The sequence below is a fragment of the Rhineura floridana genome, chromosome 3 (assembly GCF_030035675.1).
Source record: "Rhineura floridana isolate rRhiFlo1 chromosome 3, rRhiFlo1.hap2, whole genome shotgun sequence".
NCBI classification, from domain to species: domain Eukaryota; kingdom Metazoa; phylum Chordata; class Lepidosauria; order Squamata; family Rhineuridae; genus Rhineura; species Rhineura floridana.
In genome coordinates, this window is record NC_084482.1 from 175,126,500 (window position 1) to 175,144,652 (window position 18,153).

The window sequence follows — 18,153 nt, forward strand, 5'->3', positions numbered from 1 at the left end:
ATTCTTTTTGCATGTGTTCCAGAAATGAGCACAATTGCTCAGTATTTAGCGATATGTAAAAGGCACACTTGCCTCTCTCTAGCACTTTCTGTTTCTCCAAGGAACCATTTTAGCTTCAGTCTTTACTACTTGGAGAAAGCTGCTTTCACACGAGCCATCTTTCCCTGTTTAACAGCTATTTAGCCCCCCAAAGTTCTAGTACTGGTCATTCTCTTAGGTCATTTCCTCTCGTTCCATCATTTCTAGCTTTATACTTTAACAGCTTTAAATTTGAGCTTGCTGATTGTCTTTGGTTTGAAGGGTTAAATATAAAAATATTGGAACTCTGGCATTTGGGGTAAAAGTTCTTTCAGCCATTTTACTGTTCACGATCCTATCAATAAATCCATTGTACATTGGTCCTGAACAAGGAAATGCTGGTTATTTGGGGAATTTGACATGGTCCCAATGCCGATAGTAGCAGTAAAAGTTGTGCAAAAGCCACAAAATGACAATCTGCTGGCACAGAGTGGAGCTCTTTTTATGTGAGAGACAGAGGGGGAGTGAGTGGCTTTCCATAGTTGACAAATGGAGTGAAAGCTGTTACTATGACCACTGAAAGATTTAATCTGTTTTAATGTCCTGGGTTAAACTGGAAGTTTTATTTTTTGTCCTTGTAATTTTGCTAATCTGCCTTCTGACAGAAATGTTAATTTGTTTACTGGACCTGTTTATATGATTTTGTAACTTTTGTATATATATTTTTCTGTTTATCTTATTTTGTTCCCTGCTCTGGGATTGAAACTATGACGAGCAGGCTATAAATACTGTAAATTATCATCATCATCATCTAGGAAGATACTTACTCACAGCTAAAAGGTAAAGGTGTTCCTGCACTTGTAGTGCGAGTCATTTCCGACTCTTAGGGTGATGTCTTGCGACGTTTACTAGGCAGACCATATATATGGGGTGGGATTGCCAGTTCCTTCCCCGGCCTTTCTTTACCTCCCAGCATATGCCAGGTACTCATTTTACCGACCACGGATGGATGGAAGGCTGAGTGGACCTCGACCCCTTTTACCGGAGATTTGACTTCCTCCTTCCGTTGGAGTCGAACTCCAGCCGTGAGCAGAGTTTCTGCTGCGTTACCGCCACTTACCGCTCTGTGCCACGGAGGATCTTACAGCTACAAGAATGCTAATAGAGACATATTTAGAAGATGTAAACAAAGAAAGATGGCACAACCAAGGATAGGCAGAGGCCATAGCAGAGAAACTAACCTATAAACTTAGATTAAAATGAAAATGGAAATGAACTGCCTTCGATTCTGACTTATGGTGGCCCTATGACTAGGGTTTTCATAGGAAGCGGTATTCAGAGGTGGTTTACTATTGCCTTCTTCTGAGGCTGAGAGGCAGTGACTAGCCGAAGGTCACCCAGTGCGCCTCATGGCTATGTAGGGATTCAAATTCTGGTCTCCCAGGTCATAGTCCAACATTCTAACCACTACACCGCACTGGCTCTCAAACTCAGATTAAGCAGAGGCTAAATAACTTTTTAACTATTTGGCAAGACTTTCTTTTTCATGTAAATGCTGAGCACATTGTCTGCATGATCCCAGTATGATACGCCAACATCTGGAACTCATAATCAACTCCTGGTAACAGTAAATTTATTCCTCCAAAAGTCCTCCAAATATCTAGGTACTAGAGTGGGGGAGAATTCAGTTCGCATGTAAAGATGAATCTATCAAATCTGCACTTTCTGAAACAATATGAGAACCAAAACACAGCCAACCTTCAAAATTCAGACTTATACAAATTTTGCGATGCAGGTCTCCAAATGAACAATATTTACAAAAATTCAAATATTAGAGGAAAGTGTGCATAAAATTGAATATATTAGTGAAAATAAGATATAAAAATGATTTGTACTAGGAGTGACTCCTTACACAAAACTGGATGCCCTGATAAATTTGTGAATATTTTGCGACTCCTTCATGACAACATGACGGCAACAATTTTGGATAGCAATGGCTTTCAGAGCGATCCATTCAGAGTCAGATCAGGCGTAAGGGATGCGTCATTGCTCTGACCTTATTTGCTATTTTCATTGCTATGATTCTACACCTTATTGAGGGGAAACTTCCTACTGGTGTGGAAATCATATATTGAACAGATGGAAAGCTTTTTAATCTCAGTAGGCTGAAAGCAAAAAGTAAGGAAATTACAACCTCTGTCGTAGAACTTTAATGTGCTGATGATAATGTAGTCTCCGCACATTCAGAGAAAGATCTTCAAACTATCCTAAATGTGTTTGCAGAAGCATATGGAAAGCTTGGGCTCTCGCTTAATATCAAAAAACCAAAGTGCTTCATCAGCAGGTGAATGTTGATCACTTTTCTTATCTTGGCAGCCATCTCTCTGTAAAAGCTGACATCTACTCTGAAATTCAACATTCATTCTCCTGAATGAAGTGTAGAGTGTTCGAGGATCGGGATATTAACAGGAAGACCAAAATGCTTATTTACAAAGCCATTGCACCACCGTCCTTACTGTATGCCTGTGATACATGGACCATTTATAAACCCATTCCCAGCTTCTTGAAAGATTCCACCAACACTGCAGCCGGAAAATTCTGAAAATTACAATGATCTTTCAACATCAACTTTGCTGGACCGGTCATGTTGTTTGAATGCCTGATTACCATCTTCCAAAGCAGCTACTTTACTCCAAACTTAAGGATGGAAAACGGAATATCAGCGGACAGCAAAAGAGGTTTAAAGATGTTCTTAAAGATAATCTAAAAAATGTAACATGAGCACTGAGAACTGTGAAGTTTTGGCCCATGAGCGTCCCAATTGGAGGTCAGTTAAAGGTGCTATGGACTTTGAAGAAGTACGAGTACAAGGTGAAAGGGACAAATGAGCTAAGCAGAAGACACATCAAGCAAATCCTCCTCCTCCTCCTCCTCCTCATTATTATTATTATTATTATTATTATTAATTTAATTTGTATCCTGCCCTTCCTCCCAGCAGGAGCCCAGGGCGGCAAACAAGGCACTAAAAACACTTTAAAACATCATAAAAACAAATCTTAAAATACATTAAGACAAAACAGCGTTAAAAACATTTTAAAAACTTTTTAAAAAGGGTTAAAAACATTATTAAAAAACATATTAAGCAATTCTGACACAGACACAGACTGGGATAGCTCTCAACTTAAAAGGATTGTTGAAAGAGAAAAGACTTCAAAAGGCACCGAAAAGATAGCAGAGATGGCGCCTGCCTAATATTCAAAGGGAGGGAACTCCGCAGGGTAGGTGCTGCCACACTAAAGGTCAGTTTCCCATGTTGTGCAGAACAAACCTCCTGATAAGATGGTATCTGCAGGAGGCCCTCACCTGCAGAGCGCAGTGATTGACTGGGTATGTAAGGAATAAGACGGTCTTTCAGGTATCCTGGTCCAGAGCTGTATAGGGCTTTGTATGCCAAAACTATAACCTTGAACTTGGCCAGGTAGCAAATGGGTAGCCAGTGCAATTCTTTCAGTAACGGGGTGACATGTTGGTGATACCCTGCTCCAGTGAGCAGTCTCGCCGCCGCATTTTGCACCAGCTGCAGCTTCCGGACCAATCTCAAGGGCAGCCCCACATAGAGCGCATTACAGAAATCCAGCCTGGAGGTTACCAGTGAGTGGACAACAGTGGTCAGGCTATCCCGGTCCAGAAATGGCCACAGCTGTCTCACCAGCCGAAGCTGGTAAAAGGCACTCCCAGCCACTGAGGTCACCTGGGCCTCTAGCAACAAAGATGGATCCAGGAGCACCCCTAGGCTACGGACCTGCTCTTTCAGAGGGAGTATGACCCCGTCCAAAGCAGGCAACTGACCAATTATCCAAACTCAGGAACCACCAACCCACAGCGCCTCCGTCTTGCTAGGATTCAGATTTAGTTTATTGGCCCTAATCCAGCTGGTATGCAGTGTGCTGTACAAGAAGAATTAGTAATTTTTTTTAGGGACCTCCCCCTTGACCTCCCCTGTTGAACTCCTTTGTCAAACTCCTGTTTGCTCTCCCTGTTCACTCTCTCTGGCTTGCTTGTATCTCCTCTCCTGTGGACCAGCTGAGACAGCTCCCACTGCTCTGCTCAGTTAGGAGTCAGGAAACAGAATCTAATGTTCTGGCAGGGCCCATCATGTTTTGACAACTTAGTGAGGTGCCAACACTGAACACCCATATTTTTCAGAGTGGAGAGAAGGGAGAGCAAATTGGCAAGAAAGGTTTAGTCTCTGTCCTCTGTGCCGAGTGCATATTGATATTAAGCGTTTAAACCAGTTTAAAACCCATGTAGCCGTACTAGTGTGTTGTAAGCAAGCATAAGAAAAATCCACTAATATGAATGGAGCAGCAAAGAGCATACAAATGCTCTATACACTTGCATTCATTTCCATGGGGCTTTAGCAGAAAACTTCCCAGTGTCCCATGGCTATTATCATTTTTTGAATTTACTTTGTTAGAGACCCTTCACAACACTACACTGTCCAGATTTTACATGTAAAATGGTTTATATGGAGCATGTATGCATGCTCCATGTGTTTTGTTTGAAGGGCTCACAGAGATCAGCCCTTTGTTTGATGGAGCCCTCTATTGAAGGGGCTAAATATCTGGCCCAAGTCCATAAGAGAGAGCAGCTGTCCATCAACAGTTATTTATTTATTTATTTATTAAATGTATATCCCATCCTTAAAGCAGCCAAAGGGTGCAAACAACAAAACACTGAAAACACCTATAAAACATATATTTAAAAAAATATTTAAAGCAAAACATCTTAAAAAAAATTTTCAGCATCCGGACAACAGGCTGATCAGGTACCAAGGTAATCTGGCCACAATCTTGCCCACTAGATATATTGTATTTTTATTTAAATTATAGTAATTGGGTTGTCAGGTTTTACAGGAAGCCAGATTTCATCTGAACATCAGGAAAAACTTCCTAACTGTTAGAGTGGTAGAACAATGGACCAATTACTTAGGGAGGTGGTGGGCTCTTCAACCCTGGAGGCAACTGGACAACCACTTTCAGGTATGTTTTAAGAACATAAGAACATAAGAAGAGCCTGCTGGATCAGGCCAGTGGCCCATCTAGTCCAGCATCCTGTTCTCACAGTGGCCAACCAGGTGCCTGGGGGAAGCCCGCAAGCAGGACCCGAGTGCAAGAACACTCTCCCCTCCTGAGGCTTCCGGCAACTGGTTTTCAGAAGCATGCTGCCTCTGACTAGGGTGGCACAGCACAGCCATCATGGCTAGTAGCCATTGATAGCCCTGTCCTCCATGAATTTGTCTAATCTTCTTTTAAAGCCGTCCAAGCTGGTGGCCATTACTGCATCTTGTGGGAGCAAATTCCATAGTTTAACTATGCGCTGAAGTACTTCCTTTTGTCTGTCCTGAATCTTCCAACATTCAGCTTCTTTGAATGTCCACGAGTTCTAGTATTATGAGAGAGGGAGAAGAACTTTTCTCTATCCACTTTCTCAATGCCATGCATAATTTTATACACTTCTATCATGTCTCCACTGACCCGCCTTTTCTCTAAACTAAAAAGCCCCAAATGCTGCAACCTTTCCTCGTAAGGGAGTCGCTCCATCCCCTTGATCATTCTGGTTGCCCTCTTCTGAACCTTTTCCAACTCTATAATATCCTTTTTGAGATGAGGCGACCAGAACTGTACACAGTATTCCAAATGCGGCTGCACCATAGATTTATACAACGGCATTATGATATCGGCTGTTTTATTTTCAATACCTTTCCTAATGATCCCTAGCATGGAATTTGCCTTTTTCACAGCTGCCGCACACTGGGTCGACATTTTCATCGTGCTGTCCACTACAACCCCGAGGTCTCTCTCCTGGTCGGTCACCGCCAGTTCAGACCCCATGAGCGTATATGTGAAATTAAGATTTTTTGCTCCAATATGCATAATTTTACACTTGTTTATATTGAATTACATTTGCCATTTTTCTGCCCATTCACTCAGTTTGGAGAGGTCTTTTTGGAGCTCTTCGCAATCCCTTTTTGTTTTAACAACCCTGAACAATTTAGTGTCATCAGTAAACTTGGCCACTTCACTGCTCACTCCTAATTCTATGTCATTAATGAACAAGTTGAAAAGTACAGGTCCCAATACCGATCCTTGAGGGACTCCACTTTCTACAGCCCTCCATTGGGAGAACTGTCCGTTTATTCCTACTCTCTGCTTTCTGCTTCTTAACCAATTTCTTATCCACAAGAGGACCTCTCCTCTTATTCCATGACTGCTAAGCTTCCTCAGAAGCCTTTCGTGAGGTACCTTGTCAAACGCTTTTTGAAAGTCTAAGTACACTATGTCCACTGGATCACCTCTATCTATATGCTTGTTGACACTCTCAAAGAATTCTAATAGGTTACTGAGACAGGACTTTCCTTTGCAGAAGCCATGCTGGCTCTGCTTCAGCAAGGCTTGTTCTTCTATGTGCTTAGTTAATCTAGCTTTAATAATACTTTCTACCAGTTTTCCAGGGACAGAAGTTAAGCTAACTGGCCTGTAATTTCCGGGATCTCCTCTGGATCCCTTTTTGAAGATTGGCGTTACATTTGCCACTTTCCAGTCCTCAGGCACGGAGGAGGACCTGAGGGACAAGTTACATATTTTAGTTAGCAGATCAGCAATTTCACATTTGAGTTCTTTGAGAACTCTCGGGTGGATGCCATCCAGGCCCGGTGATTTGTCAGTTTTTATATTGTCCATTAAGCTTAGAACTTCCTCTCTCGTTACCACTATTTGTCTCAGTTCCTCAGAATCCCTTCCTGCAAATGTTAGTTCAGGTTCAGGGATCTGCCCTATATCTTCCACTGTGAAGACAGATGCAAAGAATTCATTTAGCTTCTCTGCAATCTCCTTATCGTTCTTTAGGACACCTTTGACTCCCTTATCATCCAAGGGTCCAATTGTCTCCCTAGATGGTCTCCTGCTTTGAATGTATTTATAGAATTTTTTGTTGTTGGTTTTTATGTTCTTAGCAATGTGCTCCTCAAATTCTTTTTTAGCATCCCTTATTGTCTTCTTGCATTTCTTTTGCCAGAGTTTGTGTTCTTTTTTATTTTCTTCATTTGGACAAGACTTCCATTTTTTGAAGGAAGACTTTTTGCCTCTGAGAGCTTCCTTGACTTTGCTCGTTAACCATGCTGGCATCTTCTTGGCCCTGGCGGTACCTTTTCTGATCTGCGGTATGCACTCCAGTTGAGCTTCTAATATAGTGTTTTTAAACAACTTCCAAGCATTTTCGAGTGATGTGACAATTCACAGTGGGCCTCCGAAGGGTCTAAGACTCCATTTCCTGGAGTTGGTGTCAACAGACCCCTGACAATATGGAAAAGCTCCACCGGACGGCTACTTGAGGATGCGATGGAGGCAGAGAAGTGGGCCTTCTTCGCCGCCCTCACCGCCACACAGTAGACACGGCTATGATGTTTTACTTGTGCCCGATCAGCCTCACAGCACATCCTTTGCCACTTGCACTCTAGCTGTTGTCCAACCTGTTTCATTGCCCTTAGCACACTGGTGTACCAAGGTGCAAGCCGGGCTCCACAGTGCCAGAGAGGGTGATTGGGGGCAGCCGTGTTGAGAGCCTGATGTGCCTCGCTGTTCCACAGCATGACAAGGGCTTCAACAGGGTCACCTGCTCTATCTACTGGGAACTCCCCCAGGGCATTCAGGAATCCAGTGGATTCCATTAGTCTCCGGGGGCGGACCATCTTAATCTGTCGACCCCCCCCCCCTGCAGGGAAGAATCAGAGCCATAAGTCTAAACTCATTGCGACTGTCTTCCATCTGGAAACCTATGTCCTCACTGTGGGAGGCTGTGTGGATCTAGGATTGGCCTCCACAGTCACTTAAGGACCCACCAGTAAAGACCTTATCTTGGAAGACAATCTGACTCGGTCACAAGTGATTGCCAATGATTTAATTAAACAATAATACCTTTAAAATATCACCTATTCTTGCAAAAGTGTTATGCTTGAGATATGTGAATCTCCTCCAAACTGTCTCCATTCTCATTGTACTTATGCAAATCTCTTCCTGACCTCTCAGAACAACATGAGATGAATGTAGTATCACTGAACTAAAAAAAACACAGATGCTTTTGACATTGGCTAATGATTGACTGACCTAATCATGAAAACTGTGAATCACACTGTGCAGTGACTGAGTTTGTGGTTTCCCCTTGTCCTTTTCTCTCATCTCCCTCTCCTTCTTATCTTTTTTCTCATTAATTAAATAATACTGCCAACAACAACTTTCCTCTTTCAACAAGCCTATTAAGTTGAGACTTTATTCCATTCTGTGTCTGTGTTGGAATTGCTTTTTAATATGTTTTTAAACTTTTTTAAAAAAAATATGTTTTTAACTTTTTTTAAGATGTCTTCAAAGCTTTTTTTTTTAAAAAAAATGTTTTTAAAGATTTTATTTTAATGTATTTTAAAGTCTGTTTTTATGATGTTTTAAATCATTTTTAGTGCTTTTGTTTGTTGCCCTGGGCTCCTGCTAGGAGGAAGGGCAGGATATAAATCAAATAATAAATAAATAACAACAAAGTAAATGGTAGTGGTGGTAGATCTCATGGAACCCACATTTGGTCAGAGTGTGGCCCACTTGTAGATCCTACCCCACTAGTTCAAGACCAATGCATTAGAGGAGTCTTAGCCAACCAATGTCTTCCAGATATTTTAGACTACAACTCCCATCATTCCAGACCAGTCATATTGGATGGGGCTGATGGAGTTGTAGTCCAGAAATATCTGGAGGGCATCAGTTTGGTGATGGCTACATTACAGTGATAGCTTATTTATTGTTTCATTTCTAGACCACTAATCAACTAAGTCCTCTCAGCAGTTTACAATTTTATTAAAAATACAAAATTCAATCAGAAAAAAATTAAAACTGCAGAAACCAACGATATCAAAATCAACAACACACACAGAGTGTAAATGCCATAATGGACACAAGCAGTATAAAATAAATATAAATTCTTCCAAGCTACACAGGAAGTGGATTGGACTGTGAAATACCAACCCAAATTGTGTTTGCATATTTACAAATTTGTAGGGCAGTACAATATCTCAGAGAGGAGGTCAGGTCTCCTGCTCCCCTGGTGCATTCACTATAGCTGTCTATTTTCTCTGCTTTTAAAAGTTTGATAGAAAAATCTGTTGGCTATAGGTAAGTTCTTAAACAGCAAGTGTTTAGAGAATATAGCTAACGTTAGCATCATCTCTGAGGTAAATTTAGCATATCTGTATGATTTCTTACCTCCCCAAACTTCACCACAGGATCCAGTGGAAGTGAACCAGTTTTTCTATGCATACTAAGATGGAAAATGTAATTTCTCTTCCCAGTCAGTAGAATCTTTAGATTACTACAGAAGCAGGTCAGGATGGAGTAAGTGACATTAATTATTCCTTCATTTAATGACTTCTGAGCTGAAAAAGACCAGAGGAGAAAATATAGTTTCAAAGTAATAGAAGTGTGAAGCCCCAGAGCACAGATCAAAACAAGGCTTCCATGTCTATTTCCAGTTCTGCAACTCAGTCTCAGATCTGCTTCATAGCTTACACAGCAATACCCCTAGTCTGTTGGTGTTTGCCATAGTGAACACTTAGGGCCATAATTAACTAAATAATTGCACAAGAAGAACACCTTCTGCTTGCATAATGGGACTTTCCCCTTCCCATGCACCCCCTAATTCTGTTCTGGGTTTTCGCCAATCCTCTGGAGCAGATTTGGGGACAGTGTGTGGTGCACAAATGGAGGTAGAGAGGGGAAGTCCTGTTGCACAAGCAGAAGCAGTTCCATTCACACAATTATTTAGTTGAATATCATCCACAGAGGGAAGATTTACATCTCCGTATATGCAGGGAGATACAGTGGACCATGCAGAGAAGCCATGATTGATTATGGCTCCTCAACACATGTCCATTGTGTGTCTCCCATTCACATGCAGAAAAACATTAGTCAGTACTAGAGTTGGGCCCAATGTCCCCAGTTTTGTCCCCGTCACAAAAGGGAGGAGAGAAATTATGCTCATTTGGAGGGAGTGGGAGAAATATCACAACACTGGGGGGGCAGTGCTGGTTTCCCTTACTTAAACTAGTCAGTGAGGTCTACTGTTAAGCTTGACATGATGCTTTTAGAGGGCGGATATAGTAAAGTTTCTGTAAATAATACTGTCCTTGTAATAAAGAGGTAGAGTCAGTTGTACACAGTGGTGTGCTGGAGCCGGCTCGCACCTGCTCGTGAGAGCCGGTTGTTACATTGTCAGGAATTCTGCGAGCCGGTTGTTAAGCCAGCCTCTGAGCCTCTGCACCCCGTTTGCTCACCCGCAATCAGGTGCCTGCCTTCTTCTACACCTTCCCATGAGTCAGTATGGAAAACTACCAGGGTGAAAAGCGAGAGTCTGCTTTTTTTATGTCTGTTTGGCCAGTAGGCAGCAGCGCTCGCCTTCTCTCTCCCCTTTTCGCTCCGCCGCAGCCTTGTTCCTTTACAGATTTGCTGTTCTCCTCCTCCCATCAAATTTCCTTTCCCCCGCTCTCTCAGCAGCCCCTGTGCGCTCCCCCTCCCACCTCCTCCCTGATGCTTCACACTCCTCCCCTCCTCCTCCTAGCTTGCTTTGTCTCTTCCCCCTCCCTTCCTCCTTCAACCACGCACTCCGTCTATACCAATATGCTGTAATTGACATTTTCCATCTGACAGGTTCTCTGTGTGTGTGTGTGTGTGTGCGCGCGCACGCGTTTTCTCCCTTTCCCTGCCTGGCGTTGTGGAGGGGGCTCTCAGACAGGGGAGCTGTTAGCTGCCTCTTTAGGCTGCCTGTCTGCATCAATGTCATTTTCACTAATGAACGGTCCAGGAGGAAGGAGGGGAGGTGTCTGCTCGGCACTTTCTTTCTCCTCCCTCTTTCCTTCAGCATGTAAAGGCAGGCAATCAAGAATGAGCCAGGTGTGAGCTTTTAGGTCCTCTGAGGGATGGACAATACTTTTCCTCACCCCTCCCAAGGGCTCGTGCCAGGAATGAACCCTGCAGGAAGCCAGACCCCTCCTGAGTTCTCCAGGACCAAACCCGCACGCTCCACGTGGAGATAAGCCCTGAGAGGCGCAGCAGGCTGGAGCCTTGTGTTTCCCTCTGAACCTGTCATTAGTGCCGCTTCCAAACTTTCCATGCTGGGGCATGGGCGGGGACTGCGAGGCTTGCAGCTGCTCAGCCCAGGCCATTGGCGCACACTGAGAATGCGGCAAGGGAGCTGGGCTGAGCTAGGACCTCTTTCCCTTTTGAACTAGCTTTCTCCTCGCTGAAAGTTGTTTGTAAATGTAAATAAAAGTGGGAAGCAGTGGCACCTTCCGCTGTAGAACCTCAGGCCTCTGCCTGCCCGGCACTTGCGCAATGCACCCTCGGCCAAGTCCCCGCACAACACAACAGTGCTGTCATTTTCCTGCCGTCCTGTGCAGTTCCAAAGCTTTGTGGCCAACGCTGTTGCAGCTTCAGTAAGACAAACTGCCGTGCAAGATCTTCCTTGAGGCGACTAGGCCAAAGGGACACTGAGTCCCCAAACTCTTGCCCCAAAAAGGCATCCCAGTAGCATCTCAGCTACCTACCCATCTCCACAGGAAAAGCAAAGCAGCAGCAGCACGTGCTAGCCACACAAGCAGTAAGCAGGTGCATGCAAAACGAAGTGCAAATCGCAAAGGGAGCTCAAGCAAGTGACCAAATCAAACCTTGTATGCTAAAGGCAACCCACGCAGATTGCAAGGTAATTGTGTGCTTTTGAGCAGAATCTGAACCACAAGTCATTCCCTGATACGTGGGAAGAATGCCTTTCTGAATCCCACGAGTGGTGAAAATAAATGGAAGGGAGGGGAGTTGGGCCTGCACATATCCAAGAAAGGGAAAAGCGGGAAAGTGTCATAAGGACATCAGAAGAATCCTGCAGGATAAAGCCAAAGGTCTATATTTGCCTAATCTGGATGTCACATTTGCACCATCATATAAGAGTCGGAATTAAATATCATACCTCTATAGGATTTTCTATTTTTTTTTTTCTGGCCATAAGGACCTACTCCTGCTTTAATCTCAGACAACATGTAAAGTCATTTTTATTTCAAAGAGTATTTGCCTTGCCACATTTAAATTGATTGGAGAATTAGTGGGTCTGACTTCTTTTAACTGAAGAACCAGTAATTTATTTTCTTCCTTGACATGGTTTATTGTTGAATTTTATTAGCTTGAGTGCTGTGTATTTATAGTCACTTATTGTTTTATTATTATTCCTATTGATTTTATTGGTCACTCGTTTGAGCGCCATGAGCTGTGAAGCAATTTAGAGATGGTTAGATAGTGCCATGGCTCCTCCTACACAAGCATAGGTCCAGTTCCTGAGATGAGTTGATGCTGGTGTAGAAAAGAGCAATGGTGTTGACTACTGTCAGTTAACCGCAGACTTCCAGCATTACTATAACAGCTCAGAAGGAGTACGTGCAGCAGTGGTTCTTAATCTATTGACAACAGAAATAATTCAGTCTCTCCTGATTCAGATGTTATGGAGAAGTAGAGCCAATCAACATCAATATACAATAATGATGAATCATTATCTTTCATTCTTAATCTGGAAAAGTGAAATGCATTGAACTTGAGGGTAATGCTTGTTCGCCATTCCTGACATTCAGCAGCCCAACCTTTACCAACCAGAAGATGGGAAAGGAGGCCATGCACATCCTTGTTCTTCTGAAAGCCACTCCAGATCTGCAGTGAAGGGGAAATAGGATTCAGATGTTCTTGCTGAATGTTTTTTGGGAGTGGGGGGAGGCAAAGTGCTCCCCCCAACCTGCACGGGATTTTCTTTTTGGATCGTGTTTGGACCTGGGCCACATTCACACTGTACATTTATTCCACTATTATTCCATTTTCAGTACTCATGGCTTCTCCCAAAGAATCCTGGGAAGTGTGGTTTGTGAAGAGGGCTGTTAGGAGGCTCCTATTCTCCTCAGAGAGCTACAATTCCTGAGTGGTTTAACAATCAATCCCTTTTCCCAGGGGACTATGGGAATTGTAGCTTTGTGAGGGGATTAGGAGTCTCTTAACAACTCTCAGCACCCTTCACAAACTACAGTTCCCAGCATACTTTGGGGGAAGTCATGTTTAAAGTGGAACAATAGTGGAATAAATGTACAGTGTGAATGCAGCCCTCGACTAGTTCTCAGTACTTGACATGTGTTTGTTTGGACTGTGCTGTAACTGCAACTCTGCCCCAGTTGGTGTTGCAGCCATTTGTGTTCTGTCACACCCCCATGACAGCCATTTTATGACTGGCACCCATAACACTTTCTCCAAAATTCAAAATGTGCCCACTGGCTCAAAAAAGTCTGTGGGTACCGCCATGAACAGCTTGGGTGAGGCCTGCACAGAGATGAAGCGTGAGTATGACCAGTGCTTCAACTGCTGGTTCACTGAGAAGTTCCTCAAGGGAGAGGGCGGTGACAGCAGTGGAGGCAACCCCTGCGCCCAGCTCTTCAAGTGCTACCAACTCTGCATCCAGAAAGCTATTAAGGAGAAAGACATACCCATTGAAGGACTGGAATTCATGGGCTGCAGCAGAGGAAAATCTGAAAACTCTTCCTGACCATGATGGTAACAGAAAAATTATTTTGAACATTAAAAAAAAGCCAAATTCTAAATCTTGTTGCTGTTGAACAAGGACTCTGCCATCTGTGCAGATGGTGCAGTTCAAGGACTGTTCTTCGCAGCAGCATCTGCCTCATGGAGCCAGGAGCCAGTTTCATATCTACTGACAACTGGGTGTGGCTTTTTTAATCATCTGTGTATGTGTGTGGTGGGACTCTCAGTTTTACAGCTGAATTTATTTCTAACAAAGGAAGTAGGGAGAAGTGTATTCCTAGTTTATGATCAGCTGATTCTTTTTATTTAGCTAATCTTAACTGTAAATGTTAAAATGAATGTTACTGTAAACCACCCAGGGAGCTTCGACTATGGGGCGGTATAGAAATACAATAAATAAATAAATAAATAAAATATGCATATATATTTTTCCAGAGAGCCTGTTGTTAAACATTTGCCAGCACACCACTGGTTGTACATGTTCTTTTTAAATGCAGTTTTTATCAGGAAGCTAGATAAACATTGATATTTCCCATTACGCAGACCTTCTTTGCTCATTTGTCAGAGTGTCTGTTATCATTTTATTGGAAGGCTCCATTTTGTACTCACAGGGCAAGTGGCAACATTCCTAAATGTAGCAATTTCACCTCAACAAGCTATGATTGCTTTTTCACACACACACACAATTTTTTTTAAAAAAAGTATATTGTGTAACTTTTCCCTTTTTATTTGTGGTGGGTGGATTGTAAACAAATGTTGAATCTTTAAAGATTCAAGCTGCATAAAAAATCTTGCACAGCTGCCTAGAGTGAGGTATGAGGGAGCCTCCCAATTCTGTTGGGTTTCCTTCTGGGGACAGGTCAAAATGGCTAATGGGATTTTCTCCTGCAGGAAGTGTTGTAGGATCATCCATTAGGATTGGGGAGTTTTAATGCACTTCCTGCTTCCCTGGGGTGGCAGTTTGGGAAGGGTGGTCACTTATTCACAGTAAAATAAAATAAAAGGAAAGGAAAGGAAATAAAAGGAAATACATCACCAAACAAGAAGACTAAAGAGAACACAGATTTGCATAAACTTTCCATATGTTACTTTAGCTGTATAAATACATGTTTAGAAATAATGGGTTATAGCAAATGTTAGTCCTACCCAGGGTAAAACCCTTGAAATGAATGAACAAGACTTACTTGGGTCCATTCATTTTGGGTCTGTGCTGAGTAGGACTAGCATTGGATATATAGAATCCAAGTTAGGGAAAGTCCTGTCTCAGTAACCTATTAGAATTCTTTGAGAGTGTCAACAAGCATATAGATAGAGGTGATCCAGTGGACATAGTGTACTTAGACTTTCAAAAAGCGTTTGACAAGGTACCTCACCAAAGGCTTCTGAGGAAGCTTAGCAGTCATGGAATAAGAGGAGAGGTCCTCTTGTGGATAAGAAATTGGTTAAGAAGCAGAAAGCAGAGAGTAGGAATAAACGGACAGTTCTCCCAATGGAGGGCTGTAGAAAGTGGAGTCCCTCAAGGATCGGTATTGGGACCTGTACTTTTCAACTTGTTCATTAATGACCTAGAATTAGGAGTGAGCAGTGAAGTGGCCAAGTTTGCTGATGACACTAAATTGTTCAGGGTTGTTAAAACAAAAAGGGATTGCGAAGAGCTCCAAAAAGACCTCTCCAAACTGAGTGAATGGGCAGAAAAATGGCAAATGCAATTCAATATCAACAAGTGTAAAATTATGCATATTGGAGCAAAAAATCTTAATTTCACATATACGCTCATGGGGTCTGAACTGGCGGTGACCGACCAGGAGAGAGACCTTGGGGTTGTAGTGGACAGCACGATGAAAATGTCGACCCAGTGTGCGGCAGCTGTGAAAAAGGCAAATTCCATGCTAGGGATCATTAGGAAAGGTATTGAAAATAAAACAGCCGATATCATAATGCCGTTGTATAAATCTATGGTGCGGCCGCATTTGGAATACTGTGTACAGTTCTGGTCGCCTCATCTCAAAAAGGATATTATAGAGTTGGAAAAGGTTCAGAAGAGGGCAACCAGAATGATCAAGGGGATGGAGCGACTCCCTTACGAGGAAAGGTTGCAGCATTTGGGGCTTTTTAGTTTAGAGAAAAGGCGGGTCAGAGGAGACATGATAGAAGTGTATAAAATTATGCATGGCATTGAGAAAGTGGATAGAGAAAAGTTCTTCTCCCTCTCTCATAATACTAGAACTCGTGGACATTCAAAGAAGCTGAATGTTGGAAGATTCAGGACAGACAAAAGGAAGTACTTCTTTACTCAGCGCATAGTTAAACTATGGAATTTGCTCCCACAAGATGCAGTAATGGCCACCAGCTTGGACGGCTTTAAAAGAAGATTAGACAAATTCATGGAGGACAGGGCTATCAATGGCTACTAGCCATGATGGCTGTGCTGTGCCACCGTAGTCAGAGGCAGCATGCTTCTGAAAACCAGTTGCCGGAAGCCTCAGGAGGGGAGAGTGTTCTTGCACTCGGGTCCTGCTTGCGGGCTTCCCCCAGGCACCTGGTTGGCCACTGTGAGAACAGGATGCTGGACTAGATGGGCCACTGGCCTGATCCAGCAGGCTCTTCTTATGTTCTTATGTTCTTAAAACATACCTGAAAGTGGTTGTCCAGTTGCCTCCAGGGTTGAAGAGCCCACCACCTCCCTAAGTAATTGGTCCATTGTTCTACCACTCTAACAGTTAGGAAGTTTTTCCTGATGTTCAGATGAAATCTGGCTTCCTGTAAAACCTGACAACCCAATTACTATAATTTAAACCAAAATACAATATATCTAGTGGGCAAGATTGTGGCCAGATTACCTTGGTACCTGATCAGCCTGTTGTCCGGATGCTGAAATTTTTTTTAAGACGTTTTGCTTTAAATATTTTTTTAAATATATGTTTTATAGGTGTTTTCAGTGTTTTGTTGTTTGCACCCTTTGGCTGCTTTAAGGATGGGATATACATTTAATAAATAAATAAATAAATAACTGTTGATGGACAGCTGCTCTCTCTTATGGACTTGGGCCAGATATTTAGCCCCTTCAATAGAGGGCTCCATCAAACAAAGGGCTGATCTCTGTGAGCCCTTCAAACAAAACACATGGAGCATGCATACATGCTCCATATAAACCATTTTACATGTAAAATCTGGACAGTGTAGTGTTGTGAAGGGTCTCTAACAAAGTAAATTCAAAAAATGATAATAGCCATGGGACACTGGGAAGTTTTCTGCTAAAGCCCCATGGAAATGAATGCAAGTGTATAGAGCATTTGTATGCTCTTTGCTGCTCCATTCATATTAGTGGATTTTTCTTATGCTTGCTTACAACACACTAGTACGGCTACATGGGTTTTAAACTGGTTTAAACGCTTAATATCAATATGCACTCGGCACAGAGGACAGAGACTAAACCTTTCTTGCCAATTTGCTCTCCCTTCTCTCCACTCTGAAAAATATGGGTGTTCAGTGTTGGCACCTCACTAAGTTGTCAAAACATGATGGGCCCTGCCAGAACATTAGATTCTGTTTCCTGACTCCTAACTGAGCAGAGCAGTGGGAGCTGTCTCAGCTGGTCCACAGGAGAGGAGATACAAGCAAGCCAGAGAGAGTGAACAGGGAGAGCAAACAGGAGTTTGACAAAGGAGTTCAACAGGGGAGGTCAAGGGGGAGGTCCCTAAAAAAAATTACTAATTCTTCTTGTACAGCACACTGCATACCAGTGGGACTCTCAAGATTACCCTGAAGTAGGACAGGACAAAGCACAGGCCACTCCAAAACAAGTAGTTAGAAAGAAACAAAAGGTAGAAGAGAGTATGAATGGGAAGAGTATGAATGCTCTGGTGGACGATATGAGAAGGGTGCTGGACAGAGGTGAATATACTCTCCTTGTTCTCCTTGATCTCTCAGCGGCCTTTGACACCACTGACCATGGTATCCTTTTAGATCACCTAGTGAGGTTAGGTATAGGAGGCATCGTATTACGGTGGTTCCGTTCCTTCCTTTCTGGGAGATACCAGAGTGTGGCGTTGGGAGAAGAGGCTTCTGATACTTGGCCTCTCACTTGTGGGGTGCTGCAGGGCTCTATCCTCTCCCTGATGTTATTCAACATCTATATAAGACTGCTGGGAGATATCATTAGGAGATCCAGCCTGCAATGCCATCAATATGCAAATGATACGCAAATTTACCTCGCATTTAAATCCTCACCACTGGTGGCGATAGAAATTCTATCCAAGTGCCTGGAGTCGGTGAGTGATTGGATTGGCAGGAATAAGCTTAAACTGAATCCTGACAAAACTGAGGTTCTGCTGGTGGGAGACAAGGGAAGATTGGGGATCACTGACCTGGTGCTCAATGGGGTACATCTGTCCCTCAAAGACCAGGTCCGTAGTCTGGGGGTCATTCTTGACTCTCAGCTATCTATGGAGGCTCAGGTGTCTGCTGTAAGTCAGGC

At 43.0% G+C, this 18,153-nt stretch overlaps 1 protein-coding gene across 1 annotated transcript; it reads left to right on the forward strand.

Annotated features, from left to right (window-relative positions):
• Positions 1-13,437: 13,437 nt before the first annotated feature.
• Positions 13,438-13,752, forward strand: LOC133382369 (TP53-regulated inhibitor of apoptosis 1-like). The gene has a single exon (XM_061622053.1). The coding sequence runs from the start codon at positions 13,438-13,440 to the stop codon at positions 13,678-13,680; it is 243 nt and encodes an 80-aa protein (XP_061478037.1). The 3' UTR covers positions 13,681-13,752.
• The last annotated feature ends 4,401 nt before the right edge of the window (positions 13,753-18,153 follow it).

What these genes read in the sequence shown, in the direction of transcription:
- LOC133382369 (XM_061622053.1), top strand. Translation starts at nt 13,438, where the DNA reads ATGAACAGCTTGGGTGAGGCCTGCACAGAGATGAAGCGTGAGTATGAC.